Here is a 23026-nt window from a genome sequence, read left to right on the forward strand (position 1 = left end):
TACGAGTCCGACGACGACCAGAAACACCTGCCCCTGAACAGGGCCAGCAAAATCTACATGTAGGCGTGACCATGGTTGCCTGGTCCATTCCCAGGGGTGGTTTGGGGCCCTTGGTGGCGCATGGCGCGTGGACTGACAAACCTCGCATTGCTGTACCATTTCTTCGATTTCCTTGTCCAGTCCTGGCCACCACACATAACTGCGAGCCAATGCCTTTGTTCTTACTACTCCCTGGTGACAAGCATGTAAAGTTCGCAGAAGGGGATTTCGGCCCTCACTTGGGATGACTACCCTCGATCCCCAAAGCAAACATCCACGGTGCAGTGATAGCTCATGCTGCCGCCTCACATATGGCTGGAATTCTTCCCCTAACTTGTCACTTGGCCAACGAGTTCCCACCCACGAACAAACTCTAGATAGAATGGGATCTTTCCTAGTCATACCTGCAATGTGATGTGCCCTGAGGGGGGGAGTGTCTAACACTTCCAGAAGCAGCACTTCCATGGGTGCTGGTACCTCCATCTCTGGGGTTGCTCTTGGTAGCCGACTGAGGCCATCCGCATTCGCAATACTAGATCCTGGCTTGTACACCAACACAAAATCGTACCCACTTAGTATTACACTCCAGCGAAGCATTCGGGGCGAGATTATGTTTGGTGTGACTTTATCGGTCGTGAACAGTCCTAATAATGGTTTGTGATCCGTGCGTATTTCAAACTGCCGACCATAAACATAATTATGGAACTTCTTGACCCCCGCTATAATGCTTAAAGCCTCCTTGTCAATTTGGGCATACTTCTGCTCTGTTGACGTCATGGTTCGTGAATAATAGCAAATTGGCACTTCTTCCCCCTGATTATTCGGTTGGCTAAGAACAGCTCCAATTCCATACTGAGATGCATCACACGTTAATATAAGTGGCTTTTGTGGGTCGTAGTGAGCTAGTAAAGAGTTTGAGGTTAACAGAGCCTTTGTAGCCGCAAAAGCTGCATCCTGCACCGTGGTCCATTCCCAGCGAGCGTCTTTCTTCAAAAGCTGATGTAAAGGTTCTGCTACACTAGCCTTATCCAACAGAAATGCATGGTAAAAATTAAGAAGACCTAGATATGCCTGTAATTCATCTCTGTTTGCTGGTGTTGGTGCATCGTGAATGGACTGCACCTTGTCGGGGGTGGGCCGTAACCCATGTTGATCCACCACATAGCCTAGAAATGTAACTTCTGAAGCCCCCAGCACACATTTCTCTGCCTTGACATGTATACCAGCATCTCTGAAACGCTGTAGTACCTGTCGCACATTGATGAGCAACTCTTCCATGGATGTGCCCTTCACTAGTACATCATCAAAGTACGGCACGACGTTCTCTAGCCCCGCCAGTAGGTCTTCCATGAATCGTTGAAACTTCCCTGGTGCTACTCGCACCCCAAATTGCAGACGATTTACTTTGAATGCCCCCTTATGTGTGATGATAGTTTGCGCTGCTGCCGCACTCTCATCCACTCGTAACTGTTGGAATGCTTGTGCCAAATCAATTTTTGCAAATACTTTGCCTCCACATAGTTTTGCAAGCAGTTGGCTGATTGGTGGAACAGGATATAGATCCTCCTTCAATGCCTTATTCAATGTGCTTTTATAATCAGCGCATATTCGCACATCACCATTTGGCTTCAAGACTGGACAATGGGTGTGGCCCAGTCTGAGTACGTGACCGGCGTATATACCCCTTGTGTTACTAATCTTTCCAGTTCTTTTTCAATTTTCGGTAGCAGGGCGTATGGTACTGCACGAGGTTTTAACCTCACCGGAGCCACACTAGAGTCTAGTTGGAATCTTATAGGTTGTCCCTTAAATTCGCCCAATTCTTCACTAAATACCTCGGGAAATTCTGAGACTAACTCTGATAGCACCCCCGTTACTTTTAACACCCCCTTCACTTCAATCCCTAACGATTGCATCCAGTTTCGGCCCAACAGAGAGCGATGACGCCCCTTGGAAACTATCAATGGAAGCATGCATCTCCGCCCACCATATGTCACCTGAACCCTGCACGAGCCTAATGTCTCAATAGAATTTTTGCTATAGTCATACAGCACACAAGTGGTTCTAGACAGTGCAGGTTTTCTGTTTGCATAAATTGCCTGGAAAGTCAATTCATCTATAATTGACACCGCAGCCCCTGTGTCTAATTCCATTTCAACAGCCTGACCATCTATTAATACAGTTGTGCACAATTCCTCACATCCTGCTGCTGTTATCTTCCATAAGTTGTAAATATCTGGTTTAGTACTACCTGTCACTGTGCCCAACTGCACCTCCGGGACTTCCTCCACTGTGTGAACATTACCCTTAGAGTTCATCTCACGTACCTTCTGTCTACATACCTTTTCCAGATGGCCAGGCCGTTTGCAAAAATAGCATTCCACGTTCCTGAACCGACAAGCAGCTCGTAAATGTTGTCCACCACATCCAGTACATCTTACCCCTTGATTGTATCTGGGAGGTTGCTTAACCTTGCTCACCCTGTCGACCCCCGCTGCTTGTTGCACCCCATTACCCTGTGGTGCTTCTTGCCCTACGTAGTCAGTGTACACCGGCTTGGACACAGCCCCCCGGATGTCTCTGGTATTTTGGTTTGCTACCTCCGCAACAAGGGCTTTCTCCTGTGCCTGTGCGAATGTCAATGCCGTTTCTGCTAATAGCCGACGTTGCACTGTCTCGTCCTTCATCCCGCACACAAATCGATCTCTGAGAGTTAGGTCCAAATTAGCGCCGAAGTTGCAGTGTTCTGCTAGCCTACGCAATTCTGCAATGTACTCTGCTACACTTTCATCGTCCTTTTGATCGCGACGATGAAATTTGAACCGTTGGTAAATCTCCGACGGCCTAGGGGAGAAATGATTTTTCAAAATTTTCATAATATCCGCATATGATGTGGAGGCCACAGAAGCTGGAGAATTAAGCGATCTTACTACCGCATACGTTTCGGACCGCACACACTAAGAAGCACTGCACGTTTCTTCTCTTCGCCTATAACCTCGTTTGCTTGCATGTAAAACTCAAGACGCTCTGCATAGGCATCCCAACCTTGCGGATTTGCCACATCAAATTCTTCTATGTTGCCTAACAAAGAAGCCATTGCGGAGATGCCGATATAACGACTCGTTAATTAAATACTAGGGCGAACCGACGCATGCATTAAGCACTGGGGCACTTCAATCCCATCCTCGTCGCCAGATGTTGAGTTTACTGATACACATTTTATTCCTTATTGTAGGTATTTATTTGCCAGTTTACAACACAACACGATACATAACGAACGCCATCATGCGCCATCACTCAACTGTCCTCCACATAGAGTAAGTAAAGGGAGAGGCGCCACTCCCATAGTAATGATCGTTTGCTTAAATTTGTAAACAAAACCCTTGCGATCATACCATTTCTTTGCAACTTGACAACTAAAAAATTACAGCCAGATACAACCTGAGAAAGGTTTAGCGTGTTATAGTAGGCACCGTTGGCACCTCTGTAGTCGTCATATTTTATATTTTTTCGATAAAGGCTACTGATATTGTAAAATTGCTTTATGTTAGTCCTTATAATAGGACGTTAAACTATTTCCGCAAAAGAAAAAAAAGTTTTGAACCTAGGTAGATTCGAACTCTCAATCGCCAGTTTCAAGATATGACGCCTTTACCCACAAGACCACCAATCTAACTTGAAATAGGTTTAACAAGTGTATTTACTTATATAATATTTTTCTGCACTAGTAAAGTCCAAATTAATTATATACAGCCAGATTGAAACTGATGATCGTTTAGTAATTAATTTTATTTCTGTTTATTATATTTATTTTCCATTCCATTTTTAATTTTTTTTTAATTTTCAACTCCAAAAACTACAGTAGCAGCCCTAGCAGGTAATATGGAGAATGACAGGCCAACGTGCTCTAATTTTCGGTTTCGGCAATATGCCACGCAGCATCTAGTTTTCAGTGACATTTAAAAAATATATACTTTTACTTTCAAATCCCATTATTACCACGAGACAATACAAAGATGGCCGTATATAATTATAATAACTGGATATGTAATAAACTAAAGAGATCAAAACTTGTAACTTTTTTTTCCGATGTTGGTGAAACATGGTATGATCTCATTTTTAAGGATTCAGTTTGTCCTATCTACTGTCACCCCCCTGGTCCTCCACACAACAAGCACACCAACTCCGCCTCCTAAACAGTAGTGCCAACACACCACATTTGTCACCAGTCCACAATTACCCTACATACACAACATTAAGCTTAAAGATTGAATTTGCTACCGGACATTTATAATATTAATGATTCCTTTTTAAAACCAAGTGAGACAAAGCAATATATTTGAATAACATTGAAACGCTTGTTTAAGACACTTATTTGACGTATTTTTCACACACATAAAATATTATTCAATTATATTGTTTAAGTATTTTGGATGTTTTCTAATGAATATTTGCTATTTTGCATATCAAAAAAATTGTAAGTTTATGTGTAAAGATAGTAGACCCCACATAAAATTGTGACATTATATACAGTAAGTCCTCTATTTACGTCGTACCGATTTACGTCGTTTCGGATTAACGTCGCTAAAGTTTGAGTACTCATGTTTCAATTTAAGTTGTCGCCGATTCACAATAACGTCGTTTACAATGACCGTAAATCTTTATTTTAACCAAAACACCGTATATAATTCGTTTATAATTCTTTGTTTCCTTCGGTAGTTAATTTATGCTACGTAGCGTAAGCTACACGTTCACCGCCTTATCTTATCATACATCATGAGGGACGCTTCCTGCTCTCCGCTGCTCTCCGCGCGGTGATGCAATACTACCAGCCCGCCCGCTCGGCCACCCACGTATCTCGCACGTATCCCGCAACGACACAGCATTTTCTCCTACCCCTTTTCGTCCAACTCCTTGGCACTTCAGTAGAGGTGTAAAAGTAACTAAAAAAAGTGTACCCGTATGTATTCGTTACTATAACAATTAGTACTCGTTACTTTCGTATCGTTACTCGTTACTTCTGATACCGCATAACATGCTATGTTATGTAACAGCAACGAATCGAGTCGTATTTCGTACGCGTACAGTATGACGTCGCGTAAATAATAATAAATCGAATATAAACAATTAAAAGTACAGTAAACTCTCGCAAATCCGTGGGTGTCGGGGATTTATGACCTTCGGATTTTTGAAAACTTCGGATTTTTGAAAAATTTTCATTAAAATACAAAAAAAAATTCTAAAAGATAAGATGGTAGTCAATGAACATGTAATACTACCACAGGACGTCATAATAAACAAGACACTTGAGAAGTTAACAGAATGGTACGTAAGCAATACCAGTATAGTCCATTCATAGTAAATGAAGCACCCGAGAAATTTTTTTTCCTGAAAATTTACAGCCTGGCCTGATTAAATTTAACACACCCATTTGTTCAAGTTGGTAGTAAATTGTGTAAAAAGTAATTTAAAGTCATCTTAAATTAAATTAATGGCACCCGAAGTCGCACTTTGATGTGAAAGAGCTAGGCGTAGCAATGTGGCGTGCGCTGAAACGGGAAGCCCCTTGATAAGGGGAAGTGAATTTAGGAGGGGCGGTTGAGAGAAGCGATACGTAGCTGGCAAGAGACTCAAGGCCACTCCCTCACAGACACACGGCCAGTCCAGTTAAACTAAAGAGAAACGGGAGAAATAAAAAAAAATCATTTGTTAATTGTACACTAGAACCATCAAAAAATCTGAAATTTTGGCACAAAACAAAAATAATCGGGGAAAAAATGGTAAAACTCACAATAAAAGCTTATACAAAGCTATTATTTAACATGCAGCATATATTTTGTGTTGGTTTATAGTGCACTTACTAATGTTCGTATAAGAAGAGAAAAAAAATTGGACAGTCCGTTTAAAAACACGGCAGCAGTAGCTTGTGCGACGTAAGTGGGAGTGCGAGAATCTCGTCTAGACAGGCTGGCGGCTGCAAAGGCAGCGGATGCATGACGTCATACGGCTTACCTCTCCCTCCCAGACAACAAACCATCTCTCTCCCTCTCTCCAACCCTCTAGCCATTTTCTGCGTGTGAAACTGTCAACATCCTTCCTCCCCTACTCCACACTGCATGCGACGAAAGCCAGGTTGTATAGTCCATTCCCGGTAAAATGAACATTTTTTTAAGGCCCCCCACGGCAGCCATTTACCGTTAATTTTTTGATACAATTTGTTTGTTAGTTACAGAACATTATTTCTGCTGGAAAATCTCTGAAACTTCAAAATTTCTTTAATGGAAAAATTTAGCAGGGCGGTTAGAGTATTTATTTTTACCGCAAATGAACTATACTCACCTTCCCTCCGGCCAGCATTCCCGGCGTGTGACGCATGACAACTACAGTCGTGTGCCGCGCACAGCTAGGAAACTTGTCACTGGCAACATGTTTCACACACTGACACACGGTGCCCAGAGCTTCAGGAAAACCTACGCGATTTCCAACCTACTCTAAATATCCGACTGGAGTCTGTTTACGAAAAGCATTTAAGAATTTGCTAATGCCCAACTGTTTTTTTTATATCGGATTAAGAGGAGTTAAAATGGCTAAAAGGCATGGTTTTGAAGTTTTAGGTGTAAAAAACCGTTAAAAAATTTCTTGAAAGCACCAGAGGAAAAGGCATTACACCTTTATCTTTATTTTCCCGCCATATAATGTTTCGGTCACCGCTCAAATTTCACAGTTATCTGACGGGAACGAGATGACTGCGCGCCAGTTCAGAGCCTTTTACCGCGCTATAAATATCAGTGAGCGTCGCTCTTATCATCCACTGAGAATAGTGATACATACATCTAAACAGTAACGATCATGTCACTTCGGAAATACCCCGGATTTCTGAGAACTTCGGATTCTCGGGCCACGGACTGGCGAGAGTTTACTGTATTTGATAATTAACAGCTTTTGTTAACCAAGAAACAATAAAATCTCATTAGAGCAGCTTTATTATAATATCTCTTTTAAGACAGAGAGAGGGCGGAACACCTTCCTGGTGAGGACGGGGAGGGAGTGGAATGGGCTGGGGGAGGAAATGGTGGAGGTCAGGGATGGGAGGGAGCTGAGGAGAAAGCTGATGGAGGGGGGGGGGGGGAGAGGGGAGTGAGTGGGAGTTCTTGCCACCGGGTGAAAGCCCAATTGCAGGTTAATAAGTAATAATAATAAGATAAGAACAAAAAACGTGAAAATACGCGATAGTAAAAAACAAAAACATACATATTTATAATTTGTAAAAAATAATTTCTTACGTTGTTTCTGTTCCAATCTCAAACTTCGTCTACACACACAATACCTTTAATAAACAGTAAAAAACTTGGACGACGAATTTCCAAATTATACTTTTCTTAATAAACAAACATCGTTCTTTGTAACGAATAAGCGCGCGCATGCGTAAAACATACGAAAAATGCGAGTAACGAAATGCATTCGTGTGTAACGTTTCGTTACTCGTTACTAGATGCCGCACCCGTTACTCAGTAACGAATATATACGGTTTGCTACAGCTCTACACTTCAGTCGCTATGATATCATTGAGTTGGCCGGAGTTTTAAACGTGCCGTTGTTAACTTTATCGTGATTAAATGCGTTTTTAGTAGGCCTACAGTATCAGCTCACTGTAATTTATGATTTTTTCTTCATAAGATGTCTTCCAAACGACTATATATCTGTTTTTATATTTAAATCAATAAAGGTAATAAAGCAGCTGGTTAAATAACCATTCTATAAAGCTGAGAAGTACTAGTTGGACTTGTTTCCCACCAGTGGCGTAGCCAGGATTTGTGTATGGGGGGTGTTAAGAAGCATGCAACACCCCCCCCCCCCCGGCCCGTATTAAAGCGGGGGGTCCGGGGGTCCTCCCCCGGGAAAATTTGGATTTTAAGGTGTAAAATAGTGCTATTTTAGCGGTTTTCGGTACTTAAATTTAAATATTGTAATGGTAAAATTTTTATTAAATTTAATATGAAATTTGTTTGAGTGATTAATAAGAAATTAATTAAATATTTGGTGCTAAGGGGGGGGTTTGAACCCCTAAACCCCCCCCCCTGGCTACGCCCCTGTTTCCCACGCTGTCGGTTGTCATTTGCTGATAAAATTGCCCATTGTCACGTCTGCATGCCAGCGCTTCCGGCCGACCTTGGGCCGTGGTCGGCCGGTGGCATGAAACATGGCTCATTTTGCGTCGTTTCTATTTACGTCGCGGTTTTCAGGAACGTAACCCCGACGTAAACCGAGGACTTACTGTATGTTCATTTACATGAAAGTAAATATTTATCCATTAGTAAAATAAGTTTAAATTTCAATATTTAAACCATTGGTTTTGTCTTTTACTTGACACAGCTACTACAATATTTCAAATTAATTTTGCTATACTTCCCAATAACAAATATGAACTCTGTGGTGTTTCTGTTAGGCTAATTTAAATATACAGAAATACACATACAGTAAAACCTCGATTCTACATACACTCACGGTTCTCCAAAATTTGTCCGTACGACCGAGTTGTACGTACGAACCAGTGAGGCCAAATCACGTCCATTTGTGGCTACTCCCCTCCCCCATCCTTTTTCCCTCTGCTGCCGCGGGAAATGAATTGCCGTTGCCGTGCCTATAAGGTCATGTACATGTGCCTTTGGCAAACAAGTAAGGTTTTTTACATGTATGTTTATTATGCTGATGTATTTTCGATCGAAATGATATCCTATTCATGCAGAAGCAACACTTGAGCTAATCAAACATAAAAATAAAAAAAGACTTAACAATATGTCTAGGCCAAATATACAGCTTACGAAGGTAGAGTTGTACACCCCGTTTTTACATTTTTGATATTTTATATCTATAAAATAATAGTAATTAACACTTAATATATTTGCTTGAATAAAAAAAATACCATGGGTTCTTTATAAATGTAGATAAGATTAGCTAGTAAGCCTAAAAACATCGTGAAAAATGTAACGTTTATTGTCGACAATGAGCATTTTAAATTTATATATATATATACATACGTATATATATATAAATAAATATATAAAATAGAAAAGTTTCATTTATTTCTAAACATGTATTAATTTAAGCCTAGGCGTGTAAAAGAAGCATAGCAATGAGTATCACACGCTATACAGCAGAATATTACGTCGCACTTTAAGGCCATGCCGTAATTCTGGTACGTATGAGACATAATCTTCACAAAATAAAATGAGCGGAGTCTTGTAACTGTTGTATACGTATTTTATAATTTAAGAAGTATTACACAGTTGATGCATATTTTTTAACTAACCATTTCTTTCTGGGGATTGTAAATAATTAATCATTGGTATCAAGACATCAATATGAACGTAAACTTGAACATGTCACGGCAGTGAGAAAACTGGTGCGTATACCAATAAACTAGTATTAGAACTGGACAAAACTGGAACACAGGCGGTGGAGCTTTTATTTTTTTCCGCTAAGCTCGCGTCTATTGGCTGGCTGCTGATGGAAGGGCATGAGTCTGGGCAGAGCGTAGAGTGAGTTATACTGCGCAGTTCAACGAATAAAGAGAGCCAGCCGGCGGCTACGCCGCGCCATAACAGCAGCTGATCGAGTACAATGACCTTTCTTCGCGTACGGCGCGCTATTGACGATAAATTTCCATCAATTTGCGGCCTTTTTTTTTTCTTTCATTTTTTACTGTGACACAATGTGTATGTAGCCTTTATTTGTTATACACGCTGCAGGTTGCAACTGTATTTTAATAAACTTTAATATATTTCTTACACTTTTCATTTTTTTTTTGCCTCATTTTTCACGGTTTCTGAAAATCTGTACGTACAACCGAGGTGTACGTACGAACTAGGGGCCGTACGAGCGAGGTTTTACTGTATGTATCTATATGCTAAGGTGGGTATCTTAGTAGCGGCACCCAACCATATTCTAATGTTACAGTAGGTTTTCACCTTACACTTTCTTGTATATGCACCACAGACAACACTCTGCTTAGTATACAATCTAAGTGTGTTAACAGTACAATCTGTAATTTCCCACAAAAAATATGCAGTACATGTGTTTCGTTTCATTGGATTTCTATAAATTTAATGAAAAATGGTTTCCCTGAATTTCTTCCTGCACTTTTGTTTTGAACAAGACAAAGATTTTTTTATTTTTATTTTTCAAACTTGTGTGACAAAGTAGCAAAGTAAACTTGTGTTTAATAATAACTGAACATGAAAATTGCCCTTCAACTGTACACAATCTTAATATAATGTTAGTGAGGTTGTTAATGATCATGCATCAGCACACATTAAGTTCTCTGTTATAAATGAATAAAAAGTTAACTAAATACAATAGACTTTGCTTTATTGTTAAGAGAAAACATCCTTCCCCCCCCCCCCCCCTTTTTCCCAAATCATTGCTTTTTTTTTATCTTTTTGTTATAATTTTAATTTTGAAATATTTATCCCAATTTTTGCCATGTTAAGGCATAAATCATATCTCTAAGATCTTTTATACCTTGTGACAACCACATTTTTACTAACAGGCTCTAGTCTGTAAGTGCCTCAAGGAAATAACTTACTATTTCACTATCGTATTAATCACACCAGTTCGCAAGTGTTGATTTCAACCAGTAGCCAAAGCTAAGTCCTATGCTATGACAAACAAAAAATTGCACGGAAGCTTTATTGCAAGCAGTAACAAAATATTTTAAATTGCAAGATGGTGAATCCTAATCCCTCTTAAGACTACTATACAAATTTTTATCATATTGTTAGTTGGTTAGGGGGACAACCAAAATATGCATGCTATACTGGTTTCAACTGCTTTTTTATACAATAAAAATTTTTACTCATTTCATTTTAAAAATGTTTGCTTCGTTAAAGCATAGTTTATAATTTCATGAAATGCTAAGTTGATAGTGACTAGCAGCTACAAAGAGTTTTCCTTATGTATTGAATTAATATTTGAGAAAACTACTACTGCAATAATACTGTCAACAGACACTATGTAAGTCAAACTTACAAATTCAAACAAAACAAAAATAAATATAATATAATAAACAAGTATAAATTGTATTATCTTTTTGAGCTAAAACTAAATGTATATATAATGCTTCTTATTTGAGAATAATTATACATATAATACATTTTGTTTGCAATTAAAATTTTATAATTAAATAAACTATTTTGTTCAAACTGTTGAAACCAATGTGGCATCTTCAAGTACCAGGACTATGAGTTTCTTTCAGTTATGCTGCAACAAGGTTTCAGAGCAAAAGGTTACAAAAACATAAAAAAACTTGGAGAAAAATATTATATGTCTGATTCCATCTTAAACAGGACCTTCTGCAAACATACAAATGTTTTTCTTACCACTCCTTGTTCATAACAGTTCATAAACTCTTTTTCTGAAGGCACCAGCTTAGGACCCTTATTTTCCTCTATGCCTACAATATTTTTTGTAAAATTAGCAGGAATAACAGCCGTCACGCTTGATCCTGCAAGTGTGAATACATAGCAAAATCAGTAAAAACTGGATTAATAATACTGGTGTCCATATGCTATAATATGATAATAGCTAAAAATTATGAAACATCTGTAATTTGTATTACGAGAATTAGTGATAGGTTGGTCCCGGTTCTCATTAAATTTACCGGCACCAAAAACCGTTAATATAATCCAGGTACCATGGAAAACTTAACAGCCAAACCTTTCCTGGGAAAAATACAGTAGACTTGCGGTATAAAACTATTAGGACATACTGTGTTGTTGGTGTGACTAAAAATTGTATGGTGGCGAACTGAGAATCAATTATTAAGAACCGGAACCAAACCAAGAACCGGGGAAAAAAGTAGAACCGACACATCACTTATGAGAACAAACATAACAATAACTACAAAAGTGCTTCACAATAACATATAAATTACAAAACAGCACAGTACAGAAAGTGTAACACATATGAATATTTTCTCGTAATATCATTTGACCTTTGTCTTAATTCTGAAATTCTGTACTTCCTCCCTTCACCTTAACTCAGTTATACATTTTTTTTGCTAAAATAAGTCATCTCGCATAAATGTTGCCAGCTTCAATTAATGCCACTCCATTTCAAGATCAGAACCACTTATTACATAAATTACAGTTAAAAAATTCACGAGGCTATTGTTATACATGCAGTTCTGCTAGTTTATGACATGGTTTTAATTTTTAATGTAATGATGTGTAAACATCAACTATGTATTTTTTTTTTTAAGTAGCTGTGGAATTAATATGCATCACTAGTTAATAATTTTCCCTATTGAATTTTTCAATATTAGAATATAGGTAGTTGTTTAAGCAAAAGAGACAGAGAGAGAAACAGAGTGAGTGTGAGTTGAGTGTGTGTGTGTGTGTGTGTGTGTGTAATTTAATACATTCAGCGATGTATCACTTATCCGTCACAAAAGAGCCACTACATCAGATAAGCAAAAACATCAGATGATGGTGATAATATAAAAGTCTATTTTATGTCAAACTATGATATAATTTTACACATTACGGACCTAACACTCATGTTTTACAACAAAACAAAAAATTATCTGCAAAATGTACATACAGTTACAGAGTTGTCTTAAGTTATATGCATACAAAATTTTAAAGTTCAATCCTGTGAGATTTAAAGAAATTTTTTATTTTTTTGTTGTTTTTTAATACCGTATTTCGGATAAGTGAAAGTCAGATAAATGAGACTTTAATGGATATATAAAACATTATTTATCTATTAATTAATCTACGAGGATCACATCACACAGAACATAGCATAAAAATAATTAAAAAAATCACTTGGTAGATTGCTGGAAGAGCAGAAAACTCATGCTGTCCCAAATTGCTAAAAACCTGGCCCTTTTAGACTCGTCTGAGAAACCAAATTTCATCATAGTAATAATTCTGATAACCAAGTGTCATGAAATGAGAAAAGACCATTGTGTTACGTGTATTTATATAATGGCCACTTCAAAATGTGGGCAACAATGTAACAACTTTAATGTCAGAGCAGTTGGTAGTTTCAAGAATCTAGTGTTACACTATGAAGCACACAGCTTACCTGATGTGTGTGTACTGCTTTCAGCAGCTTTATTTTTTCTATAAGACAATCTGAAAAGAAAAAAATAAATTACATTTAGGGTGCTTTTAAATAACAACAGAAGCAAAACAAATTTTTATAAATTAAATTTTACAGCTTTTATCTTGTAAGCACGTGTACTGTCTTTTATCAAGTCACTTAGGAATTTGCAAGATTTTAATATTCAATATCAAGAAATCTTCCCTCAAAATTATTTTTATTCTCATACAGTTTGCTAGCAAAACATCATCACTTAAACAATTGTTTTAAAGTTCATACTCAAACAAGTAATTTAATATCCAATGGTTTAAAACTTACAATTTCAATTTAAAAAAAAAACTATTTAGGTAATTCCATTGTTTTGATAATGAAAACGTTTCAATATTTTGTCTAGTATGGTTTGATATTCCCTAACTTCAACTATTACAGTTTGATATTCCTTAACTTCAACTATACATTTTAATCTGAGTTATTTATCCAGTACAATTACATACTAGAATTTAAAAAAAAATGTACTGCACACACAGGTTTCTGTATGATGACACTGCCAGTGTGTTAATAAGATGTAACATCTGTATCAAACTAGTATTTATTTTTCACCAATTTCTCAGGTAACCCAGACTTTGTTATAGTATACTATTATATAGTATATTGCTGCAGTCCCAATAGGATCAGACTTAAAAGGTTACACTATAATAATTGCACTCCAATGCTTGTCAGTTGAGGAAAAAAATGAAGCAATTTGAAATGCTTTAAGTGTCATTGATATTTTTACTTGGGCCTAACGTCTTGTCTTCAGCGAGATCTTTAGAGAAGGTAAACCCGGGTCCCTTGAAATGAGAGGCCAATGTCTTACTACCTGCCAACTCGTTTCATGATTCCCATTGATAACATATGGTGGCTACTTTCTTTCATTTTGCCTATTTTTACATACAGCCTGACAAAAACGTAACAAGAAAGCAATAACAAATTCTGCTGATTCTATACCGTTTTCCGATGAATGCACCAAGTGCAAGCCCAAAACTATAAAAGAACACGTGTCACGTGACTGCTGTGCAATTTGCTCTCACAGCAACAAACTTAACTCAACTAGAGAAATAGGTATGCAGAAAAACCGGGGTGCAAGGTTTAAATCTAAGGTTTTATAAGTGCAGGAATTCTGATTTTCAGCATCAAGGGGATGGATATGAAACCATCCCGAAGAACACTCACTGACATGTGGAAATTAATTATTTTTCTCTTAAGGCACAACAGCTCGATTTTGTTTGCATAACGAAAAATTGCATCAGCCACATAAATATTTTGGATGTAGTATTTTGATGTTTCAAATTTTTTTAACGAAAGTCATATGCTATTTTATTCATCTGAACCTAATCTCGAGACAATTTTTAGAATTCTTATATTGTTTTCGTTTTCTCATATTTATTGCACTGACTCTGAGGCTAGCTGCAGATATATCTCTCTCTCTGTGCACTCTTATCAGTGCAATCCACTCCTATCATGAACCTGATACACTCAGCTAGTGTGCACACATTGTGCATGTCAGTGCAGTTGCCAGAATTCACCGTAAAATGTGTAATTTTTTGTTTTCCCTCTGAACTGTTTGGAGATTTATGAACTATTATGACACTAATTTGGTGAGGACTTGCCATACAAAAAACCCACATGAATAGTTTATTTAAAAAAATTGGTTGTCTGTAAAGTCGGTTTACGGACGATAGTTTAACGTGACGTCATAACAAAACATTGATGAAATGATTGCATACTTTTATGAATAAAATTGAATCATTTTTATTGAATTATCACTATTTTGTATGGATACAAAGAAGGAGTGAAATAAAATCTACAATTTAATTCATAAATTTACTTTTATTTGCACTCATTAATTCAAATATGTTTATTACTTTAACGAAGAGATTATTTTAACTATAACTTTTATACATATTTGCTATTTAACTTCCTCCAATCTGTGTTATTCTGTTAAGGATAGGACGATGATAGGAAAAGTAGGAAATGAATGGGAGTGTTTCAAGTTTAATGTGCCTTGAAAAAGTCAAATCGATGGTTGTTCCAATCGAGTGGAAGAGAGATCGATGTGGCGCAAGCGTACAATGAGCGTAACGGGACACAGCAAAATGGGACAATGTGCGTAACGGGACACTTTTTTGTGTGTGCAGCCGGCGTTCATTGATTTATTAGGCGTCACGTCAAAGATTAATAAATGATTACCAATTATTTCTTTTGAGCAGAATTATTTGCAACTTGTTAGTTTTTAGTGACTATCTTTTTACCTATATATAGGCAATGCCTGTTCTGAATGGATTTGGTAAAAGTTCTCCCATCTGGAATGTTTGAGTTAACAAATCTTGGTGTCACACTGTTCACAATCCTCCACTTTTGGGGCCATTGTGATTGAGTTTTCAGGTCACAATCAAACCTAGTTGTTCGACAAAAGGAAAACGTTACTAGGTACTGGTGGGTTTTCTCTGGATACTCTTGTTTTCCCCAACATTTCTCAACACTGATGACCTTCACATTGACTAGACTGATTAATTAAATCATTCATCCATTCCACTAAAATTCTTAATCTATTTAGAATGAAGTCTGCCACTACTATCAGTTTTTAGAAGCCATTAATTCCTAAAATTATACCCCTCATTGTTTAAGAAAATTCCAAAAATGTGAAGATGCTGCACTTTAGTTGCAGATACGTATCAACAAAGATTTAAGCTATAGGAAATATGAATGAAGAGGAAACTCACTGCTGAACAAGTAATTTACTATTTAACCAGAATCACAATAATGGCAAGAGATCAATATTCCTACAAATTTCACCTAAAAAAGATAACACATTTAAATGTCTGAAACAAGTAAGCCATCCAAAAATGTTAACTAGTATATTAAGACTTTAAATGAAGTCCTTGGCATGGGCACACTTTACTATTAAAAAACACAAACTTTAAGAAAAATATAGGATAATGCAACTATATCCCATACACCTACAAGAGCCTGGGTTATCAGTCAACAGGAGCATATTCTAGTTCTTCACGTGTGCTTCATATGGACTCCACAGTAAAATATGTCCAAACAAAATATGCCAAGGCCTAAAGTAAATGCAATCATCTACAAGTGACCACATTAATTTTCCAGTAAAAAAGTTTATTTTAGTGACTTGATGTTATGAGCCCTGCTAGTGGAAAAATATTTATAGAAAAATACTGGAGTAAATGTAATGAAATCAAAAATTCAACACTTAGGTACAATTCTTTAAGTCTTATTACAGTTTCCCAAAATATTTTGTTCTTTTAGTACGTAATTATGTAAATAATTTTCCAATGTTTATTGACTCAGGAAACTTAGTAAAATAAATATTTCAACAGTTAAATGTTTCAACACCATAGTTTAATTTATTGATTCAAGAAAATTTGGATTTGACCCACTGCTATTCAAAACAAATAACATATTAATTGTGTTAGAAACAAAAGCAAATGTAAAATGTAATCGCCTCAATTATAAAAATTCTAGCCTTGAACTGAAAAAGTACTAATCATCATAACAAATGAATATATATATATATATATATATATATATATATATATATATATATATATATATATATATATATATATATTCTTCCATTGTTTTACAAACTTGTCAGATAAGGAAAATTATCATGTGACCAAAAATATTCTTCTAAATTTACCTGCAGAGAAAAGTAGGTTTTTAAGTGAGTCAGTTTATCACAGAGGATTAAGATGACGTGCTTAGCACTACTCACACTGAATCTATCAAGCCTCCAACATAACTCCTTACTTTATCTTGAACTCGTTCAGTCTGTACAAAATAAAATAACAAAATACTTTAAAACACTAGAATTTAAAAACATTGCTGACATAAATTTAAAAGAGTTAATCTCTTTAACATTAAATATCAATTCCTTCACTCTAGACGTGCATTAGCTCTATTCTTCAAAAAAGTAAAAGAAAAAAATAGCATGGATATGCAAATATAACTTTCTTGTTGCAAACTGCAAATTGAATATATCAGCTCATATTATGGGAAAATTAAAAAATTCTTTATTTTATTGCCAACTAAATAACATAAAACTTGCATACATATTTTATTGATCTAAAATGTCATATGTCCTACTTTATTTATAACATTATAATGTTTTCATCTATTTATTAATTTTTATAATTTTTTATTGTACAATTGTTTGAAGGTCTCAGTAGTATTGCCTTCAAAGTGAAAAATATTTAATGTTACAAAAACATTCAACAAAGTTTCATCTAACAGTATTAACATCAGCTTGTTGCATCTGAGCTTTCATTGGTACAGTAATACTACTATAAATAAAAGGCCAATTAAGTTTCATGAATCAAATTTTCCATTATTCATAGACACAAAACGTCAAATTTTGAGCGTGACTTTCACAAAAATTACAGTGCATTTGGTATGACAACAATAAAGATCTGAAATAAAATTATTTATAGAAGTATTCTATTTATATTAGAGATGCGCAAAACTTTCAACTGCCATTAAATTGTGCAAGTAATAAACACATAATAGGCTGTGGAAATTTATTTCATTACAGAAATGAGCTAAACTGATGAGCATTTACATTTTCTTCTTCATTTTCCCATTACTTTGTCAGCAATTTTCAGTATTTTTAGCACAGTTTTGCAGTATTCTATTTCTGCTAAGAAATTTTTTGCCTCCCCCGGGAAAATTTGTATTTCAAGGTGGAAAATGGTGCTATTTAAGCAGTTTTATTATCTAAAAATTGATTACACAGCACTTTCTTTGCCCCCGTTTGCCCCCACTTCAAGGTTTAAGAGGGGGGCAAAATACCCTTGCCCCCCCCCCCCCCCCCCTGTGGTTGCGCCCCTGGTGACCATGACAGCTTCGAGCCAATTTCAAGTTTTCAGTGGGTTTGTTATCAAATCATTTAATGAATATGGTTGAAAACAGAGCTCAAGATATCATTTAACCAAAACTGCTGTGCAACAACATGCTAATAACTGCTCACACCAAATTGCAACACTTCGTTTTTTCGAATTTACAATTCACCATTAATTGTTAATTATGTACTGGTTCTTCACGAAGTTTGACAGCTCACGGAAAAAAAAAATGTTTGTCATGTTACGAGCTGTCAAATACTTCTCTCATGCATTAAGGATTTTATTCATTTCGACACATTGCTCTGTGACAGCTGTTTTTGCATGCACAAAACTCTGCAAAAATTAAATCTTATATGATTAATTTTTTTTGTCATGAAAATAAAATAAGCTAACAATAGCGCATGTCTGTTAAACTGTACAGTTTCCAAAATATTGCTAAGTGTTTTCTTACACTTAAAATATGTTAGACTAGGACACTACATTATTGACCTAGTATATTGACAGTTAAAACAGAGGCATGTAGCGATTCAAAAATCTCAAGAAAAATCACAGAAATTATAAAACACTACTGAATTTAAAAAAAAATTAAAAACTTCACCTTGATTGTTGTGTCTGAAGGAAATGTAATGTCACAAGGTGGTTCACTCTTGACATCACATGTGACTTTACCCATGACTGCAGACGATGGTTCACGTCCAGTAGCTGATTCATTCATATGAGTTCTGCCTGGTGTGAGACACAAACAAAACAAATATTAAATATATTCCAATCTACAGACAAAAGATATTTAATCCAGCATGTTCGGGACCATGGCCAGGCCAGATTATCAAACATCAATACACAGTAGGACTCTGTTAAGATGTTTCTCAAGGTACTCAGAAATTCAGTTTTATTAACACTTCACTTTGTAGACAAAGCCCGAGAGAGACTCTGGCAAGGGCGTTTACGAAACGAACTAAGCCCGGGTGTGACTCGTTTTGCACATAAAAACACAGTTTGAAATGCTACATGAGTCCAACTCAGGTGCTGTAATGTTGCACTACTGTATAGTAGTGTTATCTGTTCCTGTAGTTTAGAAACTCTATTATGTTTATAGGGTGACTCGCAAGATCGAGCATGCTGTCAGTTTTAGTCACATAGAGACACCATCCTCTGTTTTTTTCCTAATTTTTAATTTGTCTTTTTGTCATTGTTATTTTACCTTGGTTTTTTTTCTTTTGAAAACGTATTTCTCTCTTGAGCTTTGTGCAAATTATTTTGTAACGTACACAAGATTCAGACACCTACATTTTTATATAGTATATTTAAATGTTTTTATTTTTTATTTATTTTGGATTTGTGACATGCCCACTGTGACACTTTAATAGTGGACACGGAAAAAAAAAAAGCTTAAACAAAAACAGGACAAGTACATAAGAGATATGATAAATGCATGCCGCCAGGCATCGCAAGCAGGTTTGCACTCTGCAAAGGTGATCACCACCATATCAAACAAACCATTAACATGCTGGGGCCTGAAACAACACAAACTCAGATATATATTAAAAAAAATACAATTACAACAATAACAAAACCAAATAAAATTATGACAAAAAAAAGGTCATTAACAAAAAAAATACAAACATAATTTATACATAATTGCATACTAACAAAAGTACGACAAATACAACAACATAGGAGAATAAAACATTATGATGAAGCATATTACTGTTACGAACGCGAGAGACCAGACCGCTATGCCAGGTTCGGAGATGGTTGGCGGCCCTGCACAGCCACTGGCTTCACGCGCCGGGTCACGTGCAGTCCACTGACGTAAGGCATGCCACGCATGCCTAGCCGGATTACAAGTGTCGTCGCTACCCCCCTCCCCCCTGCACTCCCCGTACATTGTCCTTCCTCGGCGCTGTTAACTATCGCTGAACGGCCTTGGGAATCCCGCGGGCCGCCACGCAGAGTGACATGAATTGACGCCACCGTTCTGGACTGTTCGGGTTTCGGGTCGGCCCAGGAGAACGCGACATCACAGCTGCTCTCGTCAGTTCGAGAATCACATACCGATAAATCCGGTGATCTTGGAGGCTAAGGAATTTCACCGAATTTTGAGATGAGACAGTTACCAAACAATTCTCGCACAGCTGCAATGGATTGCCTTGCAGTGTGCGATGTCACACCATCCTGCTGGAACCAGGTTGCCGTTTTTATGTGTCACCTTGAATTAAGGACCCCCCCCTCCGCAACCCTCCCTTAGGAACTGATTTTCGTAAAATCCATTCTTAGCGGATGCCTACTTAGGAAAAATTTCAAGCCTGTTGGTGAAATTGTTCCAGGAAAATATGAAAACCCCACATTTGTTGAAACAATTTGTGTGCCACCTATTGTTTATGTCACACACTAACTAAAATGTCGCTGTTTGCATCCGATTCTTTTCAATTCTGTCATACGTGCGTACTCATACACAGAAAACACACAAACTTCCGCTAAATTATGTGAAATACGCACATCTGATGAAACAACTCGCGTACCATATATTTTAAAATGGTTGTACTAATTCAGAAAACTTGACAGGCGTGCACACAACAATTGGTGCAGGATTACAGAACATGCAGAACCATAGAATGCCAGATAACTGTATTAGTTATTTTGTGTTTGATGAAACATTTTTAACTAGACAGGAACAAAATTACATACTAATATAATATCAAGTTGATACTAATAGCCAGACACACACACACTTCAAGAACACACATCTTTGTACAGACTACATTGATGTTTTGCTGGGGAGATAACATTTGATGTCTAACCAGCTAAACATCACGGCAGCATCTGTGCAATAATGTATTTTCATTATGTGCATTAGTATCAACAGCCTGTAAGTACGTACTTGTGTTCCAGTCCATTTATCTCCTGGTCAATATTTTCCTTCAGCCATGTTTTGTGATTAAATACGTATATACAGTATGTTACAACTAATATGGACACTTCTGGATAATTTATTGTCGTTCAAACATTGGTTTCCAGAATGTCTTATAGGCAATATTGTGCAGTTGGTTAAGAGAACAATTGCTAGAAGTCTTTAGTATATTCTAGCTGTGTAATAACACTATCAGACTACAAGAAATTTAAAACAAACTTGTTTTGGTGGGAATAAACATCTTCATCAAATCAATAACAGCAGCCATACTTTAAATTTACCAAAATGTTAATAACATTTCAAATATAATCTAATCTTATCAAAATTAAGATACTGAATGTCTTCACTTTTAACTCATTTTAAAAAAAAATTGCATGCAAGATAATACAACAAACCAATCAGAGATGCTTTACTTTGTGAACATAAACACTTACCTGGAATGTGTGCACCATTTTTATGAGCTTGATTTTCTAAACTGGCAACCAAAGATCTGAAAGAAAAAAAAATGTGAGCAAATCTTTCAGTACTCACCAATGATGTGTAACCATCTAACCTCAGTAGTTAATTCATGTGTTCTCAAGTTGCAAATTAACTTATAATACAAAACTCGGACATAAAATTTGAATAATAAAAGTCTTTAAAATTTTGCCTATAATACCTATAATTTATTAACCAGGAAAATTTTGTGAAACAAATGTGGTGTCAAAGATATTTAACATATTCATGGAGCTATCTTTTAAGTATTTTTTTTTTTAACTAAGAGTTTCAATCCAATAAATTAATTTCCAAAAAATAAACTTGAAACACATAAAAACACACATTATTACACTAAGTTTGTGTATGTATATTTTGTTTTTGCTTGAACGATAGAAATTTGTCTGTAAATACTTCCCATATACAAACCTTAACATAACTGAGCTGATTCAAAATTTAAGATTAAACAGTAAAAATTTCATCAGAAAAATTATTTTATTCAACATGGCATTGAATACATGTAGGATAATCATTTTTTGTGTCTACAGTATGATGAATGCTACTCTATTTCCATTTCAATGTTAACTCAGCATTTGTCAAAATTGGAATGGTAGCATTTTTACGTATTTATTAAGTTGTAATTAATTATTTTTATGACTATAAATCATAAAATTCAGTAATAAATAGGATAGTATATAGAAATAGTATAGTGTAAATAGTATTAAATAGTATTAAAAGATAGGCAGTTGTAATATTATAAAGTTTTATTTATTAATTCCTATGTGTGATGTAAATTTCTTGATGTTCACTAAAACCATCTTTTCAAAATTTGTGAGACTTCCATATCTGGCTGCACAGCGTTTACATTTCCTCTCACAAAATTACTCCTAAAAAGAGCTGTATACCGAGGGCTAAGATGTTTACACATCAAAAATATATAACTGCGTGCAATGTAAATTGTCAACTTATGAAATGGGACTAGTTTCAGTAGTACTAAACTAATCTGCATTAACATTATTAAAACATGATTGCTGCTTAGCATTTTACATATCATGTAACTTTATAATGTAGACAGATATTTAATTAGAATACTGGATATATTATTGGCTTAAATTAAAAAAATTATCAGGTTAAAAAAAAATTAAAAAAACAATTAATGTAATTTTAATTTTACAAATGTGAGCAACAAACAACTTACACTTCTTGGGTACAGACTCCAGGTTCTCTGCCAACACCATGCTCAGCAAGTTCTGCCTGCGAAGACTGCATGTTACAAATTTTTCCATTCTTTTTTTGAAATCAGAGCAACACAATGAGCAATACACTTAACACTGGATACAAAAGGGATCTATGGATGGCAGCTGTTCATTTGTGCAGGTGGGTTTTTCTCTGGGTAAACTGTTTCCCCTCTAAGTAACCTGTAACTGCTCCACTTCATTGTGTAACTCCTTATCTATAACACTGTAACCTCAACGCTGATATGATTAACAACTTGTAGGGACTTGTAAAATATGTGATCGCGATAAACTCGGTGGTTTTAACTTAGGCCGTGTAAATAATAACTGTTATCAATATTTAAAGTCGTTAATTGCTT

At 36.2% G+C, this 23026-nt stretch overlaps 1 protein-coding gene across 6 annotated transcripts in view; it reads right to left on the reverse strand.

Moving 5' to 3' along the window:
* Positions 1-23026, reverse strand: part of LOC134531837 (zinc finger protein 660-like) — a 116983-nt gene that overhangs the window by 60276 nt on the left and 33681 nt on the right. For 3 of the 6 annotated variants that reach the window (XM_063367812.1, XM_063367811.1, XM_063367814.1), the window contains exons 3-8: positions 22631-22695; positions 21393-21448; positions 18646-18773; positions 16925-16980; positions 13129-13178; positions 11418-11542 (exon numbers count right to left, since the gene is read on the reverse strand). In XM_063367812.1, the coding sequence (XP_063223882.1) occupies positions 11418-11542; positions 13129-13178; positions 16925-16980; positions 18646-18773; positions 21393-21448; positions 22631-22695 (480 nt within the window). The remainder of the gene's footprint in view (positions 1-11417; positions 11543-13128; positions 13179-16924; positions 16981-18645; positions 18774-21392; positions 21449-22630; positions 22696-23026) is intronic. The other 3 variants (XM_063367816.1, XM_063367815.1, XM_063367813.1) reach the window with 2 other exon arrangements.

The sequence above is a fragment of the Bacillus rossius genome, chromosome 5, assembly GCF_032445375.1.
Source record: "Bacillus rossius redtenbacheri isolate Brsri chromosome 5, Brsri_v3, whole genome shotgun sequence".
NCBI lineage: Eukaryota > Metazoa > Arthropoda > Insecta > Phasmatodea > Bacillidae > Bacillus > Bacillus rossius.